General features: G+C 38.8%; 1 protein-coding gene across 1 annotated transcript; it reads left to right on the top strand.

Moving 5' to 3' along the window:
• Positions 1-5,813: 5,813 nt before the first annotated feature.
• LOC100566153 (rho GTPase-activating protein 24) lies at positions 5,814-22,297 on the top strand. Its single transcript, XM_062970306.1, has 3 exons — positions 5,814-6,822; positions 19,594-20,559; positions 21,307-22,297. The coding sequence occupies exons 2-3, from the start codon at positions 20,249-20,251 to the stop codon at positions 21,542-21,544; spliced, it is 549 nt and encodes a 182-aa protein (XP_062826376.1). The 5' UTR covers positions 5,814-6,822; positions 19,594-20,248; the 3' UTR covers positions 21,545-22,297.
• Positions 22,298-23,574: the final 1,277 nt, after the last annotated feature.

Genomic DNA, 23,574 nt, shown 5'->3' with positions numbered 1-23,574 from the left:
GTTTAGATAGGGTATAATATTATGCATGCCTACTCAAAAGCAAGTCCCATTGACTTCAATGTGCAAAGAATTGTAGACTTAGGGCACTATATTTCCTTGTGCTTGCAGAGAATAACACTCCTCAAGCACTGTTCCAATCACCTATCCCTTCAGCTCCCTCCCTTAGTTTCATAACTGAGCAGGGATTCAAACTCTGGTCACCAGAGTCGTAGTCCAATGATCAAACCACTACACCAGCTTGACTCCTGCAACCAGTTAAAACCAGACTTTGGAGAATTTATTTTTGGTTGAGATCTTGGAAAAAATAATTATTGACCAGACAAACATTTTAAAATTATTACTAGCTTTGCCCGGTCACGCATTGCTATGGCTTCTGGGAATCATTTGTTAGCCAGGTGGAATAGCAGTGAATATTCTTGCAGCCCCAAAGCCTGGTCGTTTTCTTTTTATGGGAATGCTTTTTTGGTGTGCTGGAATGCAACGGAATAGGCTTGCTGCTTGGAAGCCTGGGTACTTGTGTTGTAGGGGAATACTTTTTTGGGCTGCTAGAATTGCAATGAATAGCCTTGCTGCTTCAAAGCCTGGCTGCTTGCTACCTAGGGGAATCTTTGGTTAGTCAGCTTCAGTAGTACAGAGTAGTATCGCTGCTTCAAAGACTGGCCTTGATTGTTTCCTGTCTGGAATTCTCCTGTTTTCAGAGTGTTGTTCGTTATTTACTGTCCAGGTTGTAGAATTTTGTAGAGTTTTGTAACCTCAAATGTTTATTTAAATAGTTGAGGTTAATCATTCATACTTAATGAAACCACAAAAGTATGCCCCCATGACATAACAAAGGGCCATTTGTAGATCTCAGGTTTTGCTGAAGGAGACACAGGGCTTGGGATGTTCTTGACTTGGCAGCCCTAACTTTGAAGGTTTCAACTGAGTGGAGCAATCAGGGAAATTACACTAGTCCAGTCAAGGAACCCCAGCAGCCTACATTCCTTGGCCTTCAGTTTCCAATAGCCACACTCAGCATGGCTAATAGTCAGGGGGATGGGAGTTGCCACATGGAAGGAGGGGCACACATACCCCATCCCAGGCTTATTAGAACTCTATATTCATATTTGATTTTCTCCTATACAGTTAATAATCTCAGCATGAGAGCGGAGAAAAAATAGGTTGACTTCTATGAAAGTGGTGCAAGTTTTATTGTGCTATACAAATAAATAACAAAACCACTGTTTTACTGAGTTGTGTATTTGAAAAACCATAATAAGTCCTTGAGTGCTGTGAGAGCATCTAATGTTGTTGCTGTTGCTGCTCTTGTTCTAATAAATTAAGATTGTGACAGGAAAGTGACATGTGAAGCAGCTTTTAGAATATCTCAGTCTGCTGTTACAAGCATTCTCCTCTTTGTGTATACAGGTCAATATTCATGAAGGCAAATCCCTCACATGCAGTGAAAGCAGCAGCAGAATGAAGAAGTTATCTATTCACATCCAGGTTTTGGTTTGGACCAAGTTGTCCTCTAAGGAGCAGCATTAGAAACTGTCCTTCTGCAGAGGTGAAGTTTAGATTCTCTTTGGACCCATTATTGTTCTAGTCACATTCATTGCAGCTTAGTAAATTCAAAACACATCACTTCTCTCTCTTTCCACATCACAAAGAGTGGATCTGTACTCTGATGAGTTATTCTACAGGGACCTGAAGCCAGGGGTCTGCAAGGTTTAGCTTTGCATTTCTGATATCACATTCCTTTGTGGAATGACACACAGCCATGCCTTTGTCACCTAAATCATATTTGTATGTAAATGTCCATCTGTTGGAATATTTTGTGGAGCCTCCATTTGCATCTGAAATCCAACTTCTCCTCTGTTGGCAGGGTCCCATTCCCATCCTGTTTATTCTTCACGCTGTCAGCTTGGTAAATAGAAAAGCAGGATTACAAGGCTAAATTATGCATTTTATAATGTGCAGCTGTATTTTACATTTCCCCCCAACTTCTAAGCAAGCATGCTGTGCTGTCCTACTTGGCTTTCCCTCCCTTGCTTATTTCCTGGTTGCTGTTCTTGGGAGGAATGTTCCATTGGATCTCATTTTGGGGGTGGAGCTTGGGACTCCCCTTTAGGTTTGGATGAGATGGTTCAGCCTGTGAGCTTGCCTCTAAGGCTTTTTCCCCTCCTTTTGGGATTCCAGAGAAAAACCTCTTAGAGATAGGTCATAAAATTTGGTCTGGGTTCTTTGACCTGGCAAATTCAAACAGGCAACATAAATCACGTACTTACCTTATAGTCACATCATAGCTTTAGGTATTTACCTCATAGCCTCATACTTACCATTACAGATAGAGCTCATCATAGCCATGTACTTACCTTACAGTTTACCTCATAGCCTTGTACTTACCTTACAGTTTACCTCATAGCCTTGTACTTACCTTATAGTCACATCATAGTTTTATGTACTTACCATCATAGATAGTACTTACCATACAGTCATTATAGATAGTATTTACCTCATAGCCTCATACTTACCATTACAGATAGAGTTCATCATAGCCACGTACTTACCTTACAGTTTACCTCATAGCCTTGTACTTACCTGTAGCTTAGATAGTATACCTCATAGTAAAGTACTTACCTTATGTACTTACCTTATAGCTTATCACCTTATAGTTTACCTCAGAGTTATTATAGATAGTTCACTATAGCTGGTATTTACCACTAAAGTCATTATAGATAGTGCTTATCATAGCCTTGTACATACCCTATAGTCCTTACCTTATAGTTTCCTCATAGCTTGTGTGTTTATCCTTTATAGTCTCTATAGCTTTCATTCTCAATCAATATAGTTTTATTTCTGTATAATTTCAGTGATTTTACCTCATATTATTTCTAATCCATTAAAAGGACTGTTTCCTGTTTTCAATAAACAATATTTTTGGTTATCTTTAATCAGCTTCTAGAGTATTTACTTTGGGGTTTGAGGTATAATTATAAGGTAAACCGAAGCCGCTTGGGTAGCCAGACCTAGAGATAGCCATTTTCCCCCAGCGTGCCTTCACACATGCCATGGAGGCTTGTGGCTGATAGTGTCTTCAATCCCCAAATCCAGATTTTAATGATCATTGCTGTCAAGTTGCCTTTAAGTAAAGGCAGTTTTCCTCCAAGAGTTCTGATAATCAATAGCTTTGCAGATTTTGCAGATTCAGGGCAGTAGCTTTCTTTACTAAAACAATTCATCTCTAATGTGGTCTTCCTACTGCTTTTCATTTACCAGCTTTCACAACTATACAGAGAAATCAGAAATGCTAAGATATGAGTAATTCTAATTTTGATATTTAATTATGTATCTGCACATTTGAGGACCTTATCTAGTTGCATCAGAGCTGCCATTCCAAGTCTTGTACTTCTGATTTCTTAACCATGGTCTCCATTTTGATATATGACTCAGACAAAGTATAGATAATAACTGTTTCAATTTTCTTCAAAACCTTTTACAGTTATAGAAACAATCTATTTTCATTTCTTTTGTTTTCTTAAAATTTATCTCTAAGCCTATTTATGCAATTTCTTAATTAATATTTAAAAGTCTTTGCTGTCTTCTGCTAGAATTCATCAAATTTTCGTACTCCCTCCTCTAAGGCTAATCTCTAACCAAGCTATCTTAAGTCCTGACGAAAATAGATCCAGCACCTTGGATAGCTCATCCAGGGTTCAAATGAAAATTCAAAACAGTTGGTGTGGGAGCCATCAGCTGCTACTGAAATAGGGATGAAAAAAAGGACAAGGCTCCTATAATTTTAATAGCTGTGTGGAAGGGGTCACATCAGATCAAGCCTGTCATGTAAGTTTCTCCTGCTTAAATCCCTTTTTCATAAAGCAGTTAAATATAAAAGAGAGCTGCCTTCTTTTAAATATGGTCACCCTAACATGGTGATATGATCTGGATCAAGGTCAAGCATGAATGTGCTGGAGAGATTTAAGCCTTCCTTAAATCTTCCTCCAAGCAATTCTCCCTTTAAATCCCCCCAACACACACACACCAGGAGTAACAGCCATTGATGCAATGTAACTCATGCACCACAGATGAGAATTTGGGGGTGGGGAGGGAAAACACAAAGGTAAGGCTTTTAATTCCTCCAGTTACACATAGTAGCCATATGCATTAAGTAAGGATAAAGGTGGGCTGAACTCTATGTGACATATTTCAGATAGCAGTAGTTTTGTCCTTGAACACAGACTCATTCATCACTTTCTTTCTTCTAGTCTTTTAACACAGCTGGCCTGTATAATTCACACACCTGCATAAAGGTTGCATTTATTGCTATTATATGCAATGAAATGCTCATTCATGTGGTTGCTGTACTCCAGCTGATTTGTATCTAAAAGACAAAAAAAGAGCAACAGAAGAGAACATCAATTACCTTGATTCAAACAAATGTGTTCACTTTATTGGATGGCAGATATAGATGGCCCACTCTATAGAAGCAACTTTTATCAAGCTGGGTAAATGGTTGTCTACAATTAAGCCTTAACTCTAAGCTTGGCAGAAATGCTGAGATAAACAAGTTTCCCTCCCTCTGGCCCAATAATCTAATTGAATGTGGCCAGGGCTTGGTAAACAATTCCCTTGTGGCTATGCTATGGTACTCCGAGAGCTCTACTCCCAAAATAAAATCTTTTCCAACGAACCTCATCGGATGGGGTTTTTTAAAGGGAAAATAATACTGGGCTCCACTTTTTAAACCTTATTTTACAGCCTTGCACACTGCCTATCAGATGACATAGGTTGTGGCGAAGACCCGGCATCGCAAGGAAAGGAAGTGTGGGCCTGCGGAAATGTGGTCATCACGGGCAGCCCCCATGATATAGGCAAGCTTTGCTCTATTTTCTTTCTTTTTAGCACAATTTTGATGCTTCTCCCAGTCTTGTATTCTTAATTTTTAAATTTTTATTATTACAAAAAATCAGTGCATCAATAAATTTACCCCCAGCCCGATGAGGGAAAGCTCTACCCTTCCCTTCCCCACGGCCTTCCTCTTTCTGTTGTAATGTTACTGGGAAGGGAAGGGCAGACAACATGGCTGATAAGGTCATAAGTCTAACTATGGGCTCTACATAAACTGGACATTTCTGTCCAGGACCATCTTGGGTTTATAGAACCTTTGATGAAATCATGTCAGAAGGTTTTTCCCAGTTCAGATCACTTTAAGCACACCCTGTTGAACGTTTTTGAAAAGATTGTTAATATTTCATCATACCATATTCAATTTATTTATTCTAACAATGATCTTTTGAGAAAAGTTCCCATATCCATTTTATAGGTTACTAGCTGTGCCCGGCCACGCGTTGCTGTGGTGTTGTCTGGTGGCGTTGGTGAGAAATTTGAGTTAGTGGTGGTATTGAATGTCTGTTGTATGGTTGTCTTTATGTTTAGTATGTATTTGGTTGTTTATGGATTGTGAAAGTGGTAAGTGTAGAGGGGGTCTTTGTCCCTGTGTAGTATTGCATAGTATTCATACGTTGTCCAAGTGTTGTGAATGCTTAGTTTGTGTCCTGGTGCATAGTAGAAAGGGTTGGGATGGATGGCCCTTAGGGGTGTCTCCAAACTATTGGATTCGATATTATTATTATTATTATTATTATTATTATTATTATTATTATTATTATTATCATTATCATCATCATCATGATTATCATCTTCATGATCATCATTATTATTATATAGTGGGTGGATAGCCATCTTTTAGGAGTGCTTGGATTGTGTTCCCCTGCATGGTAGAAGGAGGTTGTACTGGATGATCATTAGGGGTGTGCGCAAACCTTAGGATTCCGTGATATTGTTGTTGTTGTTGTTGTTGTTGTTATTATTATTATTATTATTATTATTATTATCATTATCAAGAGGCTGTATGGCCTGGATGTATGGACTGGATGGCCTTTAGGGGTCTCTCTTATTTCTGTGACTGTAGGATTGTATTATTATTTTTATTGTGGCAATATTGGAAGGCCATCTATCAGGAGTGTTTGGATTGTGTCCTCCTATATGGTAGAAGGAAGTTGTACTGGATGATCTTTAGGGGTCTGTGCAAACCTTAGGATTGTATGTTGTTGTTGTTGTTGTTGTTGTTGTTGTTGTTATTATTATTGAGAGGTTGGGTCACCATCTGTTGGGAGTGGTTGGATTGTGTCCTGCATGGCAGATCGTGGGAGGTGTTAGCTGGCCCTGATTGTTTAGTGTCTGGAATTCCCCTGTTGTAAGAGTGTTGTTTTTTATTTGGTGTTCTGATTTTAAGCTTGTTAAAATATTAGAAGTTATGTTGTGTTGATTGTCATGGTTTATAGCATATATTTAAAATATTGAATATTAAAATGGGTTGGATATTGTAGAAGGTTGGATAAGGGAGAGTGTAGTGGAAATAAATAATATAAATAAATAAAGTGTGTGTATATATAATTATATATATAGTATATAATTGTATATCTTGTAGAGCTTCTGTGTGTCTTTGTGGAATAGTGTAGAATGACTGGTGGGCGGGTTTGCTTCTTTTTCTTTCTGTTGTGAGAGTGAATAATCCGGATAATAGGTGGGCGCTAGGACCCAGGGGACAGCATTTTCCCATTGCCTGCCTTTCCTCTAGCCGGCAAGCTGGATTGTTCTGGTCTGGCCATGAGGCTTCTCCTTCCCCCCCGGCATGGCTCCCCGCGTCCGTGGTTCTCTCCTTTTAGTGAGGGAAAGTGGGTGCCGCCATTGTTGCTCTCCTGGTCAGGAGAAGCAGGAGGAGCTGGGAGAGTGCGGCTGACATGCTGGTCATGGAGGAGGCCAGAGGTTGTGTCGTAGGTGAGACGCATGGGGTGGGAGGCTGGGAGGGAGGTGTGTGCACAAGAGGGGTTGGGTGAGTGAATGGGGCATCTTTGCGCAAACGTAGATGGTGCATTGTGGGTTTGTGTGATTTTCTGTCCGTGTGGAGGTGCGTGACGTGATCTTTTGTTGTTTCAACCTTAAGGCATGGATGTTGTATTGTGTGGTTAAATTGCTAGGTTGGGGGGTGTTTAGTTTTGTTGTTTTGCTCTGTGCCAGGATTCCATTACCATCTATATATATAAAAGAGGGATGGCATCATGGCGACCCACAAAACAACAAAAGTACAGGCCCCCCAACCTCAAAATTTGACAACACAATTCATCAACCACGCCTCAGGGTTGATACAACAAAAAGAAAAGAAAAATAAAGTCCTAATTAGAGGGAGAGCAATATTTTTTTAATCCAATTGCTGCCAGTTTAGAGGGCTAATCTCTGCCCACTTGGTCTCCTAGCAACCAGCCTGTCAACCAAGGGACAGCCAGGGTTCAGTTAGGTGACAGGCAGACTTAGGCTATCTAATTTGCACTAGATTATATGGCAGTGTAGACTCAAGGCCCTTCCACACAGCTATATAATCGATTTATAATCTTATATTATCTGCTTTGCACTGGATTATCTTGACTCCACACTGCCATATAATCCACTTCAGTGGGCATTTTATACAGCTGTGAAGAAGGGGCCTCATATAATCCAGTTCTAAGCAGATAATATAAGATTATCAATATACAGTAGAGTCTCACTTATCCAACATAAACAGGCCGGCAGGATAAGTGAATATGTTGAATAATAAGAAGGGATTCAGGAAAAGCTGATTAAACATCAAATTAGGTAATCGTTATACAAATTAAGCACCAAAACATCATATTATACAACAAATTTGACAGAAAAGGTAGTTCCACGCGCAGTAATGCTATGTAGTAATTACAGTAGAGTCTCACTTATCCAACACTCGCTTATCCAACGTTCTGGATTATCCAACGCATTTTTGTAGTCAATGTTTTCAATATATCGTGATATTTTGGTGCTAAATTCATAAATTCAGTAATTACTACATAGCATTACTGTGTATTGAACTACTTTTTCTGCCAAATTTGTTGTCTAACATGATATTTTGGTGCTTCATTTGTAAAATCATAACCTAATTTGATGTTTAATAGGCTTTTCCTTAATGCCTCCTTATTATCCAACATATTCGCTTATCCAATATTCTGCCAGCCTGTTTATGTTGGATAAGTGAGACTCTACTGTACTGTATTTACAAATTTACCACTAAAATATCGCAATGAATTTAAAACACTGACTACAAAAACATTGGTTATGAAAAGGCAGACTGCGTTGGATAATCCAGAACATTGTATAAGTGAATGTTGGATAAGTGAGATTCTACTTTAATATGAAATAATTACTGGGATAGAATAATGCAGAACAATATAATCTCTAAAACCAGGACAGTAAATAAACAGGGGAATTCCACACAGGAAACAATCAGGGCCAGCTAACACCTCCCAACAAAGTATTCCCATCATCAAAGTCTGGCAAATCCTCTGTTTTCTCAGGGCCACAGACAGTAGAAGCACATAAAATATCACAAAGAACACCACTCTGAAAACAAGGGAATTCCAGACAGGAAACAATCAGGGCCAGCTAACACCTCCCAACAAAGTATTCCTATCATCAAAGTCTGGCAAATCCTCTGTTTTCTCAGGGCCACAGACAGTAGAAGCACATAAAATATCACAAAGAACACCACTCTGAAAACAAGGGAATTCCAGACAGGAAACAATCAGGGCCAGCTAACACCTCCCAACAAAAAATTCACTCAGGGAGGAAACAGCCAGACTTTAAAGCTGCAAGGCCATTACATCCTAATCATTTTTCCTAATTGCAGCATTCATACTTGTCTCCAACAGAAAAAAAAACCAATCAGAAATATTGTATATTCACAACCTTTAGGAAATAATATCCCCTGATGGTGCAGCGTGTTAAAGCACTGAGCTGCTAAACTTCTGGACCGAAAGGCCACAGGTTTGAATTGGGGGAGCGGAGAGAGCCCCCACTGTTAGCCCCAGCTTCTGCCAACCCATAAGTTCAAAAACATGCAAATGTGAGTGCATCAATAGGTACTGCTCCGGCGGGAAGGTAACGCCGCTCCGTGCAATCATCCCACATGACCTTGGAGGAGTCTACGGACAACGCCGGCTCTTCAGCTTAGAAATGCAGATGAGCACCAACCCCCAGAGTCAGACATGACTGGGCTTAATGTCAGGGGAAAACGTTTACCCTTTACCTTAACTACCACCAATTCCTCAATACTTTATTTCCCATACCACCAGACTTCGCCACAGCAACGCGTGGCCGGGCACAGCTAGTTATATATATATAGATAAAGTGAGCCTATGGCATAGAAATTAATAGAAATTTCTGCAAGGCTTACCATTAATGGATTACCATTCGATGGATTATAACTAAATGTTCACAGCCCGGGCTGTGGCGCAGGCGGGAGAGCAAGCCAGCTGCAATTAACTGCAATGAATCACTCTGACCAGGAGGTCATGAGTTCGAGGCCCATCGGAGCCTATGTTTGTTTGTCTTTGTTCTATGTTAAAAGGCATTGAATGTTTGCCTATATGTGTAATGTGATCCGCCCTGAGTCCCCTTGGGGTGAGAAGGGCGGAATATAAATGCTGTAAATAAATAAATAAATAAATAAATAAATATTCTGTCCATAAAATAAGATGGCTGTAGTGAATTTGTCTTTCTTAAAATGTTTAAATTTATTCATTTATTTATTTATTTTATATACCGCTCTTCTCCCCCAGGGGAACCCTGAGCGGTCTTACACAATGGCAGAATAAATGCCACATATAATACGATAAGTAGAAAAAACGAAACATAAAACACAAATAAAAGCCAATATCCAAATCAAATTAAAACAATTAAAACCATATGACCATTACAACAGGGGAAGTTTCATTGCATTTTAAACGTAAATGGCCTCTTACACGTAGACTTCCTTCATACAAGTCTTGGGGAGGTCTCCTGTCATTGTTTTGGGTTTTTTTACTTTTACAAGGAGTGATAATCAATCACCATGGACTGAAAAGAGCTATGGGGTGAAAATTTTTCCCAAAAGGAATGATATATTTTTATGTTGAAATGTATCTTCTCTGTGTGTGTGAGAGAGAGTATGGAACTAGAAAATGCCTAGGGAAGACTTATTTGTCAGATGTGGATAAATGAAACTGCAGGCACTAGACCCTGCACATGGGAGCTGTACTGCATATTAGGTGCAGATATACAGTTCTCCCTAGGTATTTTAAAAAGAAGTAGTTATAACCATAAAGGAAGTATTTACACCCAGATATGGAAGCAATGGGGTAAGACCATAGAATGGAACCAAGGCCACTTTGTTAATTTCAGCATAAGCATCTGTAAAATGACAACTCTACTTTATACAGATTACAGTTATTTCCCCTTCTCTAAAAAAAAAAAAACCTTAAGAGATTTTAAAGTTGCTTGTTGTTCTAAGGCTGTCCAAACATATGGGGGGAAATCAACACAAGCAAACCACAATTCCCAAAACAGCATTTTTTCAACCAAAATCAAGTTTACATAAGAAAGTGAATGTTATCCACTTTCAGGGATACTTGGATCAAAATCGGTGCTTTCCATATGGAATGTGGTTGAGTCTGCATTCAGTGCTAAATAATGAATGCAACAGCTGCCAATGGTCCTCTGAAAACATAACACAAGTGACATCCAGGGAAGCATTGATTCTGAAAACGATGATCTCTTTCCACCCTTCTGTTTGCTTTGGAATTATGCAAACGTGAACTGACTTCCCAGAGCAGCTCCTTAGCTCACAAAGCAAATCTCTTAGCATATTGCAGACAGAACATTAAAGAAGAACCAGAGCATTAAGTGCTTCTTTGCCAGGGACCAGGTGCATGGCTTTTCAAAAGAGTACTGAACCAGTCTCTGCTGATTGGCAAATCATAGAATCATAAAACAAGAGTAAGGATGGGAAGGAAGCAATGTCCCTCCAGGTTCATGCTCCAGTCAATCATCCTGATTGTCCCTCCAGGGGGATGAAAGGAGTTCTTGTTCATCAATAGCTCAGGTCCAGGTTAGTTGAAGAACTGTATTCTCCCATTGAATTTGCCTGTGTTTTGAGATCTTTGGGAAGAGAACCTTCTTGCTGCCCCCAAAACCCCACAGGTACATACAGGATAAGGCCTTCTTGGTGGCAGCCCCAGACTAGAAAGGCGTGTTTTTCTTGCTGTCTTTCTACAGGCACATACTTTTTTGATAGTTTTTTTAGAATTGTTCTGTTCACATGAAATAGTCATTGCTTTCTATTGTTTGTAATATTATTGATAGTTTCATTGCATTTTAAACTTTTGTATGAGATACACTTTTAGCTATGTTTGTTTCTACTGTTATGAGCCTTCTTCAGTCCTAGACTGGGGACATAACATATAAATAAATAGAACAACAACAAATGATAGGGCCACTGCTAAATTAAATTTTGGGCGTCTTTCTAGGTCACAGAGAAGCTGCTAGCCATTTTTAATATTTTTAAAAAACTAGGTAGAGGAAACCAAAGACACTCTGGCTCTCATTGCCATTGGATGGAGCCACCTGCTGCTCACCATCTCCTTGGGAAAGCACTATGATTACAGTTTAAGTGCCAATCCCAGGATTGGCAGATTGAGAATAGAGGCATTTACACTTCTCAGCCAGAAAGGTCCTCTAGTATGTCACCAAACTACTAATTCCAGCTTTCCATAAGATGCAGACATGGCATTTAAAGTGGATAGTGTAGATTTAATCGCAGAGTGTGAAAAGGCTCCTGCTTGAAACCCATCAGTGTATACATTCCAACAATCAGTGTAGCCAGATGGCCAAAAGTGGTCAGACTGACAAATGTGATTCTTTGTTCAGTGCTAAGACCAGGTGTTTGCATCCAGGCATTTCCCTTCTCCAACTTGTATAATATCTTCTTGTCAGTTCTGTAGCAGCTGGGGAATAAATCTATATAAATGGTATCAGTAGTCTGGGACAGGTCCTGAGGAGATTCTTGACTAGCCAGGAGGTCAACCTTTGGCCAAAAATTGGTCTGATTCATGCAAAATCCAATCAGGAAGGCAATTAAGGCATGTGTTACTATGGTCAGATCTAACACCTCAGGAAACGAGTGCAACTGATCATTAAGTTGGGACTGTGTTTGATACTGTCTTGATTATTTTCACCATATTATTGTATAATTGTTTTTTAAAAAAACTTTTGTAAAAATAACTTTTATTTATGCTATTTTAATTGACTACATAATTAAATGATGTCTTGGTTTTTAAACCTGCTCCTGGGGTTTTTGGGGCACTGATTCAGAAAATTACATTGGATATGGTTATCATGATTTTCTTAGTTGTAGTTATCATTATTTTCTATGGGAGAGCAGATGAAAAGTGGTACATGGCATGTGTGTGTGTGTAAACTAAGGTTAATAGGGGGAAATTGAGCAATTTTTGGAATCAGCAGGCTAAATTTACCCAGAAACAGGGCTAACGTTTGAGGCACAAAAATATGTGTTGGCCAATTTTATCAAGATCCTATACAAAGAGAAAGGAAGAATATAAATTAAATACGTAAATGAACCACATGTGCTATTTGTTCATTTAGTGGTGGAGCAGCATGATTTACAGTGCAACAATCTACATGTCTACTCAGAGGCAAGACTTACTGGGCTTGCATCCAGTTTAGCCACTCTAGACCATGGCCTTATTCCTGCTGCAGCCAAAACATTGGCCTCTTAAACAGAATAGATGCCAAACAATTGAAAAAGTGTTTTGAGCTATTATGACACACAGCTTTGGCATGGAAACATGATCTAAAGCCAAGCTGCCACAGAGAACCAAGCCCATTTGATTAAACATCACTCTTCTACTCCCAGAGTTTCAGAGCTAAAGGCCATGTGTCAATGGAAATATTTCCAGCAACATTACTGGCCAGTCTCCAAAAGCTTGTAGATAATAGAGCATGGTGTGCAAATCATTAAGATTCCTGATTTACAAAAGCAAGCTTGTGCTTTAAACTGAAAACTGAGTGCCTATTAATATAGAGCTTAAAAGCCTCTCAGCCTCATTACTGTTTGGCTAAAAGCCTTTGAACTGCTTCTGATTTCCTCTCTTCTCTCCTAAATCAACATGGACAGATGAGGAGAAAGGTGTGGTCATCATTGCATGTTATTTACTGCCCTATTCTTGATAGCATCACTTTGAAAGACTTGCAAGTAGTCAATATAGGGAGTGGTCCCATTCCCACATGCAGAGGTTTGACTTGAAGTGTGCCTTGGAAATGGATAGTGTCATCATGACTTCATTTACTTAAATGACCAAGGAGATATCTAAAATCTCTCAAGAAGCACCTAGACAACTAAATCGTCTCAGGAGATTATCATACCTGCCTGTAAACAGCTTTTTAAAAACAGTCTAATTTTATGAATCATTCCAATGATTCAGGACAGCAATGACAAAAACATAGTCTGCTTTTCTTCACAATCAGAATTGAAACTAGATTATTACAATGAGACATTGTCTCAGAATAAAGTCACTGTCTCTCCCAACAGCTGCAAGAAGTCTGGCTCCAGAGCAATTGCCAATACTTCTACAGTGGGGAAATAATCATGAACTCTAGTGTTAATACGAAGTCTACTCACAGTTCAGAAAGAAAGCTACTGATCTGTGTACCTTATTGGAAAAGACAAGAGACTTTAAGGTTTATAGAAGGATGAAGGTTTAGAGGGCATGCTTATCAAGTTTGCAAATGACACCAAATTAGGAGGGATAGCTAATACAGGATCAGAATTAATAATGACCTTAACAGATTAGAGAGGTGGGCCAAAACCGACAAAATGAATTTCATAGAACCAAAAGAGACTCCAAGGGCCATCTAGTCCAACCTCAATCAAAGTACCCCAACAGATGACCTAGCCTGTGCTTTAAAACCTCCAGAGAAGGAGACTTCATCATCCTCTGAGGCAACATAGCTATATTCCATTATTGAACAGCTCTTACTGTCAGGATGTTCTTCCTAATGTTGAGGTACTTTAATGTGACATTTAAGGATGTGTTTGTTTCCCCTTTGGATTTAGTACTCAGACTTGGACAGAACTGGAAAAAGCCTGAGAAGCAGCAAAGATGTTATTATGTTATATTATATAAGTACATTATATAAGTATGCAGCTGAAGAGAATGAATAAATTTAGAGATAAATGTATATGAAATCTGACACTGTGCTGGTGGGAAGTTAATATTTTGTGGCCCTGAGAAAATTACATTTTATATCTGCAGCTCGGTTATATCTTTTCTATTTCTTCTAGATGCCACACTTTACAATAGAAATCATGCTGGCAAGGGATTTCCTGCCTGTGAAATCATACTGTACCTGTTTTTGTTGTCCAATGTGGTCTCAGGAGAACTTAGAAGCTTGGATCCAGACATGGAAGATGCATTGAAATCAATAGGACTTTAGCTATGATGAATACAAGAGCATAAGAAACCATGTTGAATCAGATCAAATCTAACTTGGTATTCATGGGTTGTGGCCCAGTAGTTGCCCTTGGGAAGTCTACAAGTAGGACATAACATGCTCATTTTTCACAGCAGTGGATAAATACCTTTGATACTGGAAGCTAACACATAGCTACCATGGCCATTTCATATAGTCTTCTCATGTTTTCCTTACACTCACTTTATCTGCCCTGGGAATGGTCAGATTTGGGGGTGGCTAAGGGCTGGTTATATTCATAGAAACTTTGTCCATGGAAGGGGCATTCCAAGATTATATATGAATGATACACTAGGGCCACTTGAAGCTAATACAATGGCCTAAACTCAAGTCCTCCATGTGTTTTGGGCTTCCACTCCCAGAAGGCTCAGCTGCTTTGGCCAAAGATCAGGGATTCTGGGAGCTGAAGACTAAAACACCTGGAAGACCAGAGTTTGGGAAACACTGGCCTGCACTATGTGATGGATTGACCGGATTGAATGCCTTTCCAATTGTATAATGAAAAGCTGGAAAACAAAGCCATAGAGGTTTGTAGCTCTACTTGGTCAGCTACACCATAGACTTATCGAGGGTATTTTTAGGGTGCAGTTTAACTCAAATGCTGTAACTGGGCAAGATGTGATCAATGAGAGAAAATAGACATGTTCAGTGTTTATTATTTCATTAAATGGTAATGTTCATCAGCAATCTTGGTGAAAAATAGCAGAAGCCCTGTTTTGGAGAAGTACCACTTTGGATAATACAAATTCGATGTGGCAACAGGAGTATTTATTGCATGGGCATCAATGTCTTTGAGTTGGGATTGATATTGGGGCAGGAACAAATGGATTGTCTTCTTGGTTAATGAATTAAGGCAAAATTATAAATGAACTGACAAATTGACTACTGATTCATGTAGAGAAACCAACACATTATTTATTTATTTGTTTATTTATTTTTCAAACTAATATGCCGCCACTCCCCTAGGGCTCGGGGCGGCTTATACTTACATAGTATAAGCAAGGAGCAAAAGATTTTTTTGCTTTCTGTTTGTTCTGCTTTCCCCCCACCCCCACCCCCCCTTTTTGAATGTGAGGAAATCCTTGTGGTTGTAATATTTGCATTTAAAAAAACCAACTGGATTAAGTGAAATACTTTGAACTTAATATAGCTAAAAATAGTGCCATAAAACAAGCCTTGGCGATTATCACACAAATTGCAAGAAAATAAATCCCTCCCCCCCCCCAGCAAAAAAAAAAAAAACATTAGGAAGGATGGTAAAAGCTGTTCAGCAGTGGAATATGTTGCCTTGGAGTGTGGTGGAATCTCCTCTGGGGTTTTTATGCAAAGGTTGGATGGCTATCTGTTAGGAGTGCTTTGATTGTATTTTACTGCATGGCAGAATGGTGTTGGATTGGGTAGCCTGTTTCGTCTCTTCTACCTCTATGATTCTATATTGTTATACCATTGTAGTGATGGATTAATCTCACCTTTGCCTCAGCCTTATCACAAAATGTCATGGTTCTCCCAGTGGTATTTAGAGGCACTGCTCCATTGCAGCTGTTTGAGAAGGCAGGTCTCATTCTGCTTCATGAGGAGGATGCCAGAATAGCGAGTAGTCCTGTGGTTCTTCCCTTGATTCCCAGGGAAACCTCCAGCAGGGAAGCCTTAGCTGATTGGGGGGCGGGGGGGAGACAAGACTCCCCCAAGAAAATAGCTGTGGTTTCTGATCTATTCTGTGTGTTCTACATCTAGAAACCACTTTTAAATATTTTGGTATTTTTTCTTAAAGTGAACGGCTTGGTGTTATAGTGCAATCTTGACTGTTAGCCTTTGGAAGTCAAGGTACATGTCTTTACTTCATGGAGCTGTCTTCTAAAGTTCTTTCCTCTCTTTTCCTGTGCATGCACCATAGTGCCAATTAGATAGATAGATAGATAGATAGATAGATAGATAGATAGATAGATAGATAGATAGATAGACAGACAGACAGAGGCAATAATGTAATAACCCTGTGAAGTCATGCCATTATTGTGTTATTATGGCTTAACTTTGAATTTTTTAAAAAAGCAATGGAAATGACATTATCAATACTGAGGAACTTACAGAATGGAAAACAAACCAGCAGAAGTTACACTATTAAAGCACAAATGCGTCGAGGATGTGATACGCAGCATCAGCATTCAACAATTTTCCTAAATGTCGGTGAAATGTTTTTTTGAATAAGACAACTCAAAACAAATGACTAGTATAACAAGCACCTTTAAACATGTATTTCCATCCATATATAAATACTGCAATTCTGTTCTGATTACAAATAATTTTGTTTCTGCATGGTACTCTTACTGAAAATAAAAAGCAACAGTGACATCTAGTGATCATATCTTGATAATACAATAACATATATATTGCATTAGATGTGTTGTCTTCCAAGTTGACCCTTTAAGGATGGTATTTAAATTGTGTATATAATTTGTTTTGTTGCTTTTTAATAGCACTGTTTCTTCCTTCTTTTCCACAATGCACTTTTTACATGCTATTTCAATTTAATACAAAGCTTTCACTGGACCTGCATAGGGATGTTAAATTGCTGATGCCCTTCTTCTCACTGCCATTCCAAGAAAATGAAGCTGAGAGGAAGTGGAGGAGAGGCATGGGAACCACGGATCTTCAAGATGTTGATAGACTAAAACTTTCTTCTGCTGCTGTTCCATAAGTGGTGCTGATGGTAGGAGCTGCTGTACAACCATGTTTTTTGAGGGACACATGTTCCCCATCTATGCCAAACAGAATAGAACAACAGTCCATGCTACTATTCACTTGTTTGTTTGCTTGTTTAGAGTACCCATATCTCAAAAACCAAGCAAAAGTTTCTCAGAACAGTTTACAAATTGTTCCATGTCCTCAGACTTACAATCTAAAAAGGTACAAAACACAGGGAAATGGGGCTGGCATATGATTACGTCAAGTGTTCTTCTGAAGTCAGGGCAATGGCAGTTAGGATGGAGGGAAGGTCTTTAATTTGTAGGCTTAATGAAGTTGTCCCTGCATTTACAGGCGAAATGGAGTTGTCATATTCTCTCCTTTGGAGACAAGGATAGTGGCAGTGGGAATGGAGGGCAGGCCTTTCCCCTGCTTCTGTACCCTGGCATGATGGGGTATTGTTTATTTGTCTCCTTCCTATAAGAACACTTGGACAAGGGAAAGTTGGTGCCCAAGAGGATAAGCATTTCATACGTTGTCTGTGCCCAAGCATGCCAACTGATGACAGTGCTCATTCTCATACAGAAGGGGCAGAGGTCACTACAGAACAGCACCCATAACACACCAGTTGCATGAAATGGACACATTTGATCTAGAGTAGGCTGCTTCCATTTGCTCTTGAAACACCTATTGCTGGACTCAATTTGCAGGAAACAACTTCCTGGTGGCAAGAGCTGTTAAGCAGTGGAATATGCTTCCTGGGGGCATGACAGTCTTCTTCTCTGGAGGTTTTTAAGCAGGGGCTGGATGGCCATCTGTTGGTAGTGCTTTGATTTTGTATTCTTACATGGCAGAATGAGGTTAGACTGGACAGCCCTTGTGGTCTCTTCCAACTTGACAGTTCTTTGACTCTATAGACCAACCTCTCTGAATGTGGCCCTGACAACTATGAGATCTTTATTATTCTGCCAGCATTTATTTATTTGCTTTTCTGCCACTTTGGGGAGAAAAACCATAAAAACACCAAGTGAAATTCAAACGTTATAAATTCAAGAGCTTTAACATTTACAACAGTTAACATATGTATTCCTGGAGTCATTGGCACAAGATGATGCCAAATGTTATGTTATTTTGTCATCTGGTTAAAAGAATTGGTCCCAAGTCTTTTCCTCTTCATTTCCTTTATTCCAAAAGAGACCGTCCTTTACATCTTCTGTTGTTCATAGAAGCCCTGAGTTTGGAGCCTCCAGTGGCCTAGGGGATAAAAGCCTTGTGACTTTGGGTTGGGTTGGTGACCTGAAGGCTGCCAGGTTTGAATCCCACCCGGAGAGAGCGTGGATGAGCTCCCTCTATCAGCTCCAGCTCCATGCGGGGACATGAGAGAAGCCTCCCACAAGGATGGTAAAACATCAAAACATCCGGGCGTCCCCTGGGCAACGTCCTTGCAGACGGCCAATTCTCTCACTCCAGAAGCAACTCCGGTTGCTCCTGACACGAAAAAAAAAAGTTTGAGTAATGGCTCATGCCAGTTGATGAGGACCAAGATCCCATGGCTACCACCAAGAACATTTTTCTAAATCCTCATACTTTTCTTCAAATATCGTTTCAGTTAAATACCTCTATATCTCCCTTATCCACCCTTTTGACTCTTTTTAATGCATGGACTACAGAGGAATTTGTTATCGAAAGGACCCCTTCTCTTTTCCTTGGAACAGAAATTGACCTGTTACATATTTAAGACAACTGTACATTTATATGTTTTAAAGGATTAACTTCAAATTCAGGTGATAGAAATCAGGAATTTGAGACTTGTGAATGATAAAAAGGAGTTTCTGTTTGGTGCGGAAAATAGGTTATATGAGGTCACTCTTGGCTTAAAATGACAGAATATACATTTGGAATTAGGAATTTTGAATTCTCTTTCACACATTTAAACACTGTATCATGTGCTGGACTTTCTATGTATTTGTTGTTTTCATATTTTTTATTTGTATTAATTTTATGTTTATTTAACCATTTTTTACTATTGTATTCTATTATTTTTTAATTATCGTATGTTTGTGTTAACTTTTGAAAACCACCATGAGACCCAATAAATCATTTTTAATTATGTCTTCTCCATGCAAAGTGTGCAGGATTATCTATGACTTCGAAATGAATTTCTATCTGAATATTAAAGGAGAACATTGAGTAAACCCTATAAGCAAGGCTCCTCCAAATGAAATTTTGTTAGTGAAAATGGGGACAGGGTGGTGGGTTTACCTCATTATTTATTTCAGTTCTCTGTGTGAAAAGAAATATATGGGCCCATTTCTTCAAGCAGACTATTAGTCTGTGCTAGGGAACTACAGAATATATAGAAAGAAAGTTGCCTGAGGAACATTACAGAAGTTACCTTTTATGTTGCCATAAGTACAGAAGAAAATGTTTTATTTGTATGTGTGAACATTAAATTTAATAATTTCTGTCTTGTGATATGCAGTTTCAATTGATTTGTAGGTTCCTGCAAAAAATATTGTAGTGACGGAATAAAGGGAATGAATTAACTACAGCTCACCTAAGAAACAAAATAAGGATTTGTCACTACCAACTACAGTTCTCCATTAATTTAGCTTTTTCGTGACAGCCAATAATAGTATATCCAGAATGAATTTATTATACTTCTCTTCTTGCCTACAAAAAAGGTGTATTTATGAAAGACAGCCTGCAAGTATTCCCACAGCTTTCACTATTTTCTTCTTCTGATCTTTGGATGAATGACTTCCACAAAGAGTTTGGGAAACTCCTTAACAAGCAGCTTATAGATTAAGCCAGTGTTCCTTCCAGCCATATCCACCAATGTTACAAAGAAAAAAAAAGAAAAAAAAAAGGGGGGGGGTAATAAAGGAGCCAGTGTCTCTGGTGGGAAGGCACAAGCCCTGATTGCAAGAAGACATGTGCAGTACAGCAACTTGAGGCGTTTCCCATTCCATACCAAGAACAGTCTGGAAATGAAACAAGACCCAGGCTCTAATAAAGTGGATTCTTTCCAAGCATTTGAGAAGCTTTGGACAGCTGCAATTAGGATGGGAAGTTTCAGAGTCTGGGGCGAAACGAGAAAACATTCGAACCAAAACCATTTCTCACCTAGAACCAAGCTGAATGCACTTGTCCAATGAGCTGCAAGGAGATAAACAAAGTGACTGAGATCTCATGGAAGAACTGCTCAGATGACTTGGTGTGTGAAGAAGAGCTATTGTTTGCCAGTGTCAAATGCACAGAAGATTCTGTAGAAACAAGCAAGGCAACAACAAACCTTTTGGAGTTTCAAGACAGCTTGGAAAAAGGCCAGATGAACAACTGTAAAGAAGGCCCCCTTCCCAACAATGGCATCTCAACAAGCCAAAGCTCCTTGCAGTGCCACTTTGTCAGCCTGAAGCAGCAGATTGCCCAGCAGAAGGCAGAGTACGAAGCAAAGGTTTTCAGGTAAAAATTCAACTTCTGGAATGCCTAAAATTGGAGTTTTCTTCTTTGGGTTGTTAACTACTGCAATCAATAGGGCAAGGGCTTTATATTGGTTTGTGAATACTGTGTACACTAATAGATTAGTTTCAGCAAAAGGGGAAAATATTATTGAAAACCCATTGAAATTACTACTTTACATACGCTGACAATGTGCCATAGTTTTAATTATAAATTTTAAAGGATCAATTCTGCTGATTGAATTTGCCTTTCAAAGCCAGAATTACAATAAAGACTTTTTCCCAAAAGTAAAATAGGGAAATATATATACTTCACACGTACTGGTGAGTCTAAATGTAGTTATGAGAGGGTTGGTTTACTAGATATGGAAAAGTAGCAGCAGAAGATTATTATTATATTTTCTCAGCCATTCTCCATCTGCATAAAATGTACTGCTTACTACAGTGAGGTTTGGGCTGCTGGTGATATGTCCATATTTGCCCCTGGGGACCTTGAGGTTGGACAAGATCAATGTGTGACAATGGCGATTGCAAAAGCAATAAGCATATTGGATGCAGAAACAAATCTAGTGATTTTGGATTAGGGCATGTTAGGAGGACATATACATCTTTCAGGTTTTCTGCTTAATGTTAAAAGTTTTTTAAAAGTACTTGAAGAGCAATATATTTTCAAAAGTAACTTTATTTCATGATGAAGCCAGGGAAAAGACTGCAAAGTGGAAAACTACACTGCCTGTTTTTATGCCAACAGCCTAGAGCAACAGAACGAAGAATTACAGCTAGAGATTAAGGATCTGCATTCAAAACTAGGACAGCACCGGAAGTGGTATCATTTGGTGGAAATTAAAATGCGCAATGCGGAGAGGGCACATGAAGATGCAGAGAGAAGGAATCAACTCCTTCAGAAGGAAATGGAAGAATTTTTTGATACTTTTGGAGAACTGACAAATGAAATAAAGACACCAGGGCAAGCTGCTCAACATTTTTAGATGCTCGTTGGCCTGAAAATGAAACAATGCCTTCTAAATTACTATTCAAATGAAAAAGGTAAAAATCCTGGACTTTTCTTTTCAAATCAATATAATCAGAGCATTATAAAAGATGCTTCTTGCTTATATTTTAAATAAAACATTTAAATTGTACTTTATAGATTGGCATTCCATACATTTTGTAGAAAACCAAAATTATTCTCTGTAAAGAATTAAAAAAAAAACAGGATTAAGATGTTAATTAAGAGGGAGGAAATGGAATATGGAAAAATTTGGAATGAAGCAAATTTTTGAAAAATGTCAGGTGCTAGGAAAGGCTGCAAAAGGAAGCTATTGGTACTACTATCAAAATTGTGGTAAATCTCAGCCTGGTGCCCACAAAAGGAGAAAAGTAGAGGACAGAATGCTTGGGATAACTCTGAAGTGTGAAATCATTTTCCAGGCTTTTGCAATCAATTCAAAATATTACAAGGTGCAAAAAACACAGGAAGACTACAAGGCTCCATCATTGGCCACAAAAATGTGCTGGGAAATCTCACATGTCACGATGCTCAGATGGTTATTGCAGTAAATGGAAACATGGAAAAGCTGGAGAATAAACACACATTTTCAGAAAAGTAGGGCTACTATTCAGAAAAAAGGAGGCAGCTAGAATCATCCACCCATTATCTTTAAAAATATTGTAACATTGAAATAAAATAACTTGAAACAGAGAGTAGGACAAGGGAAATAAAAGTATCTTTGTTAAATCTGTAGTTACAACTGTTTAGTTTTTTATGTGTCAGAAGCAACTTGAAGAACTGCTGTTTAGTTAAAATGATAACATATTCATGTTGTTAAGAAAAAAAGAGCAATAAGAAGAGTATCTCCTATCTGGAATTTCAAAATCTAAATTTCTCCAAATTCAAAATTGCTGAGAAAGTGATAACTTTATTTTCTGATGGTTCAATGCACAGAAACATTACTTCATGCACAAAATTATTAAAAATATTGTGCGTAAGATTACCACTGGGATATGTGTATAAGGTGTATGTGAAACATCAATAAATTTTGTGTTTTGACTTGGGTCCCATCTCCAATAACTGGAAAAAAATCCCAAATATAGATAAGAGATACTCAACATGTGCTGATAGCCTTGCCAAAATTTAGCAGAGCTCCAAGAACATTTTTCAGCATTGCTTCTAAAACTCTAGTCACAGTTCTTTCATTACAAATAGATTGGATTGCTTCTCTACAGTAACATGCTGGATATAACAGTTCTTCATGCAGTTTCTGAAACTGCCTTAGGATGTCACCTTGACTTACAGGATTATGAACTCTTCAGTTGGAATGCTTTGGTCATGATGCCCAAAAATGGAAACCTCTTTTCCACTTGTCATGTTGCCTGTTATAAAGCAGGACTGAGTACAACACAGCTTTATACATGATAAAAGTCCAGGTTAGTACATTATGAGACATGAAAAAGTGAGGAAGAGTTATCAATGGGTTTATTTAGTTGGGTTTATTTTTAACCAGTTCCACTACTTTCATTGAAACAGGAAAAAGATGGAAATATTTGTTAATTAACATGCTTCAGAAAGTATATCCAAGTTGTGTTGTCGAAGGCTTTCATGGCCGGGATCACAGGGTTGTTGTATGTCTTTCGGGCTGTGTGGCCATGTTCCAGAAGTATTCCCTCCTGACATTTCGCCCACATCTATGGCAGGCATCCTCAGAGGTTGCGAGGTACCTCACAACCTCTGAGGATGCCTGCCATAGATGTGGGCGAAACGTCAGGAGAGAATACTTCTGGAACATGGCCACACAGCCCGAAAGACATACAACAACCCTATATCTAAGTTAATAAAATTGATGTCTTCCTGGTCATTACTTCTTTAACAGAAAATTTGGTGCTAGAGACAGAAATTAACATGGCAAGTAGAGAAGTGATAGGTTACTACACCCCAAAACAAAACAGCAGTTCAACACATTTTAGCAAACTTTTATGAAAACAACCAGGTTGCCAGCATTGCAAAAGTATTCTGACTTTT

This window comes from Anolis carolinensis, chromosome 2, assembly GCF_035594765.1.
Source record: "Anolis carolinensis isolate JA03-04 chromosome 2, rAnoCar3.1.pri, whole genome shotgun sequence".
Classification (NCBI taxonomy): Eukaryota; Metazoa; Chordata; class Lepidosauria; order Squamata; family Dactyloidae; genus Anolis; species Anolis carolinensis.
The sequence above is the reverse complement of the archived record's forward strand: the minus strand, read 5'-3'. Positions and strand labels throughout refer to the sequence as shown.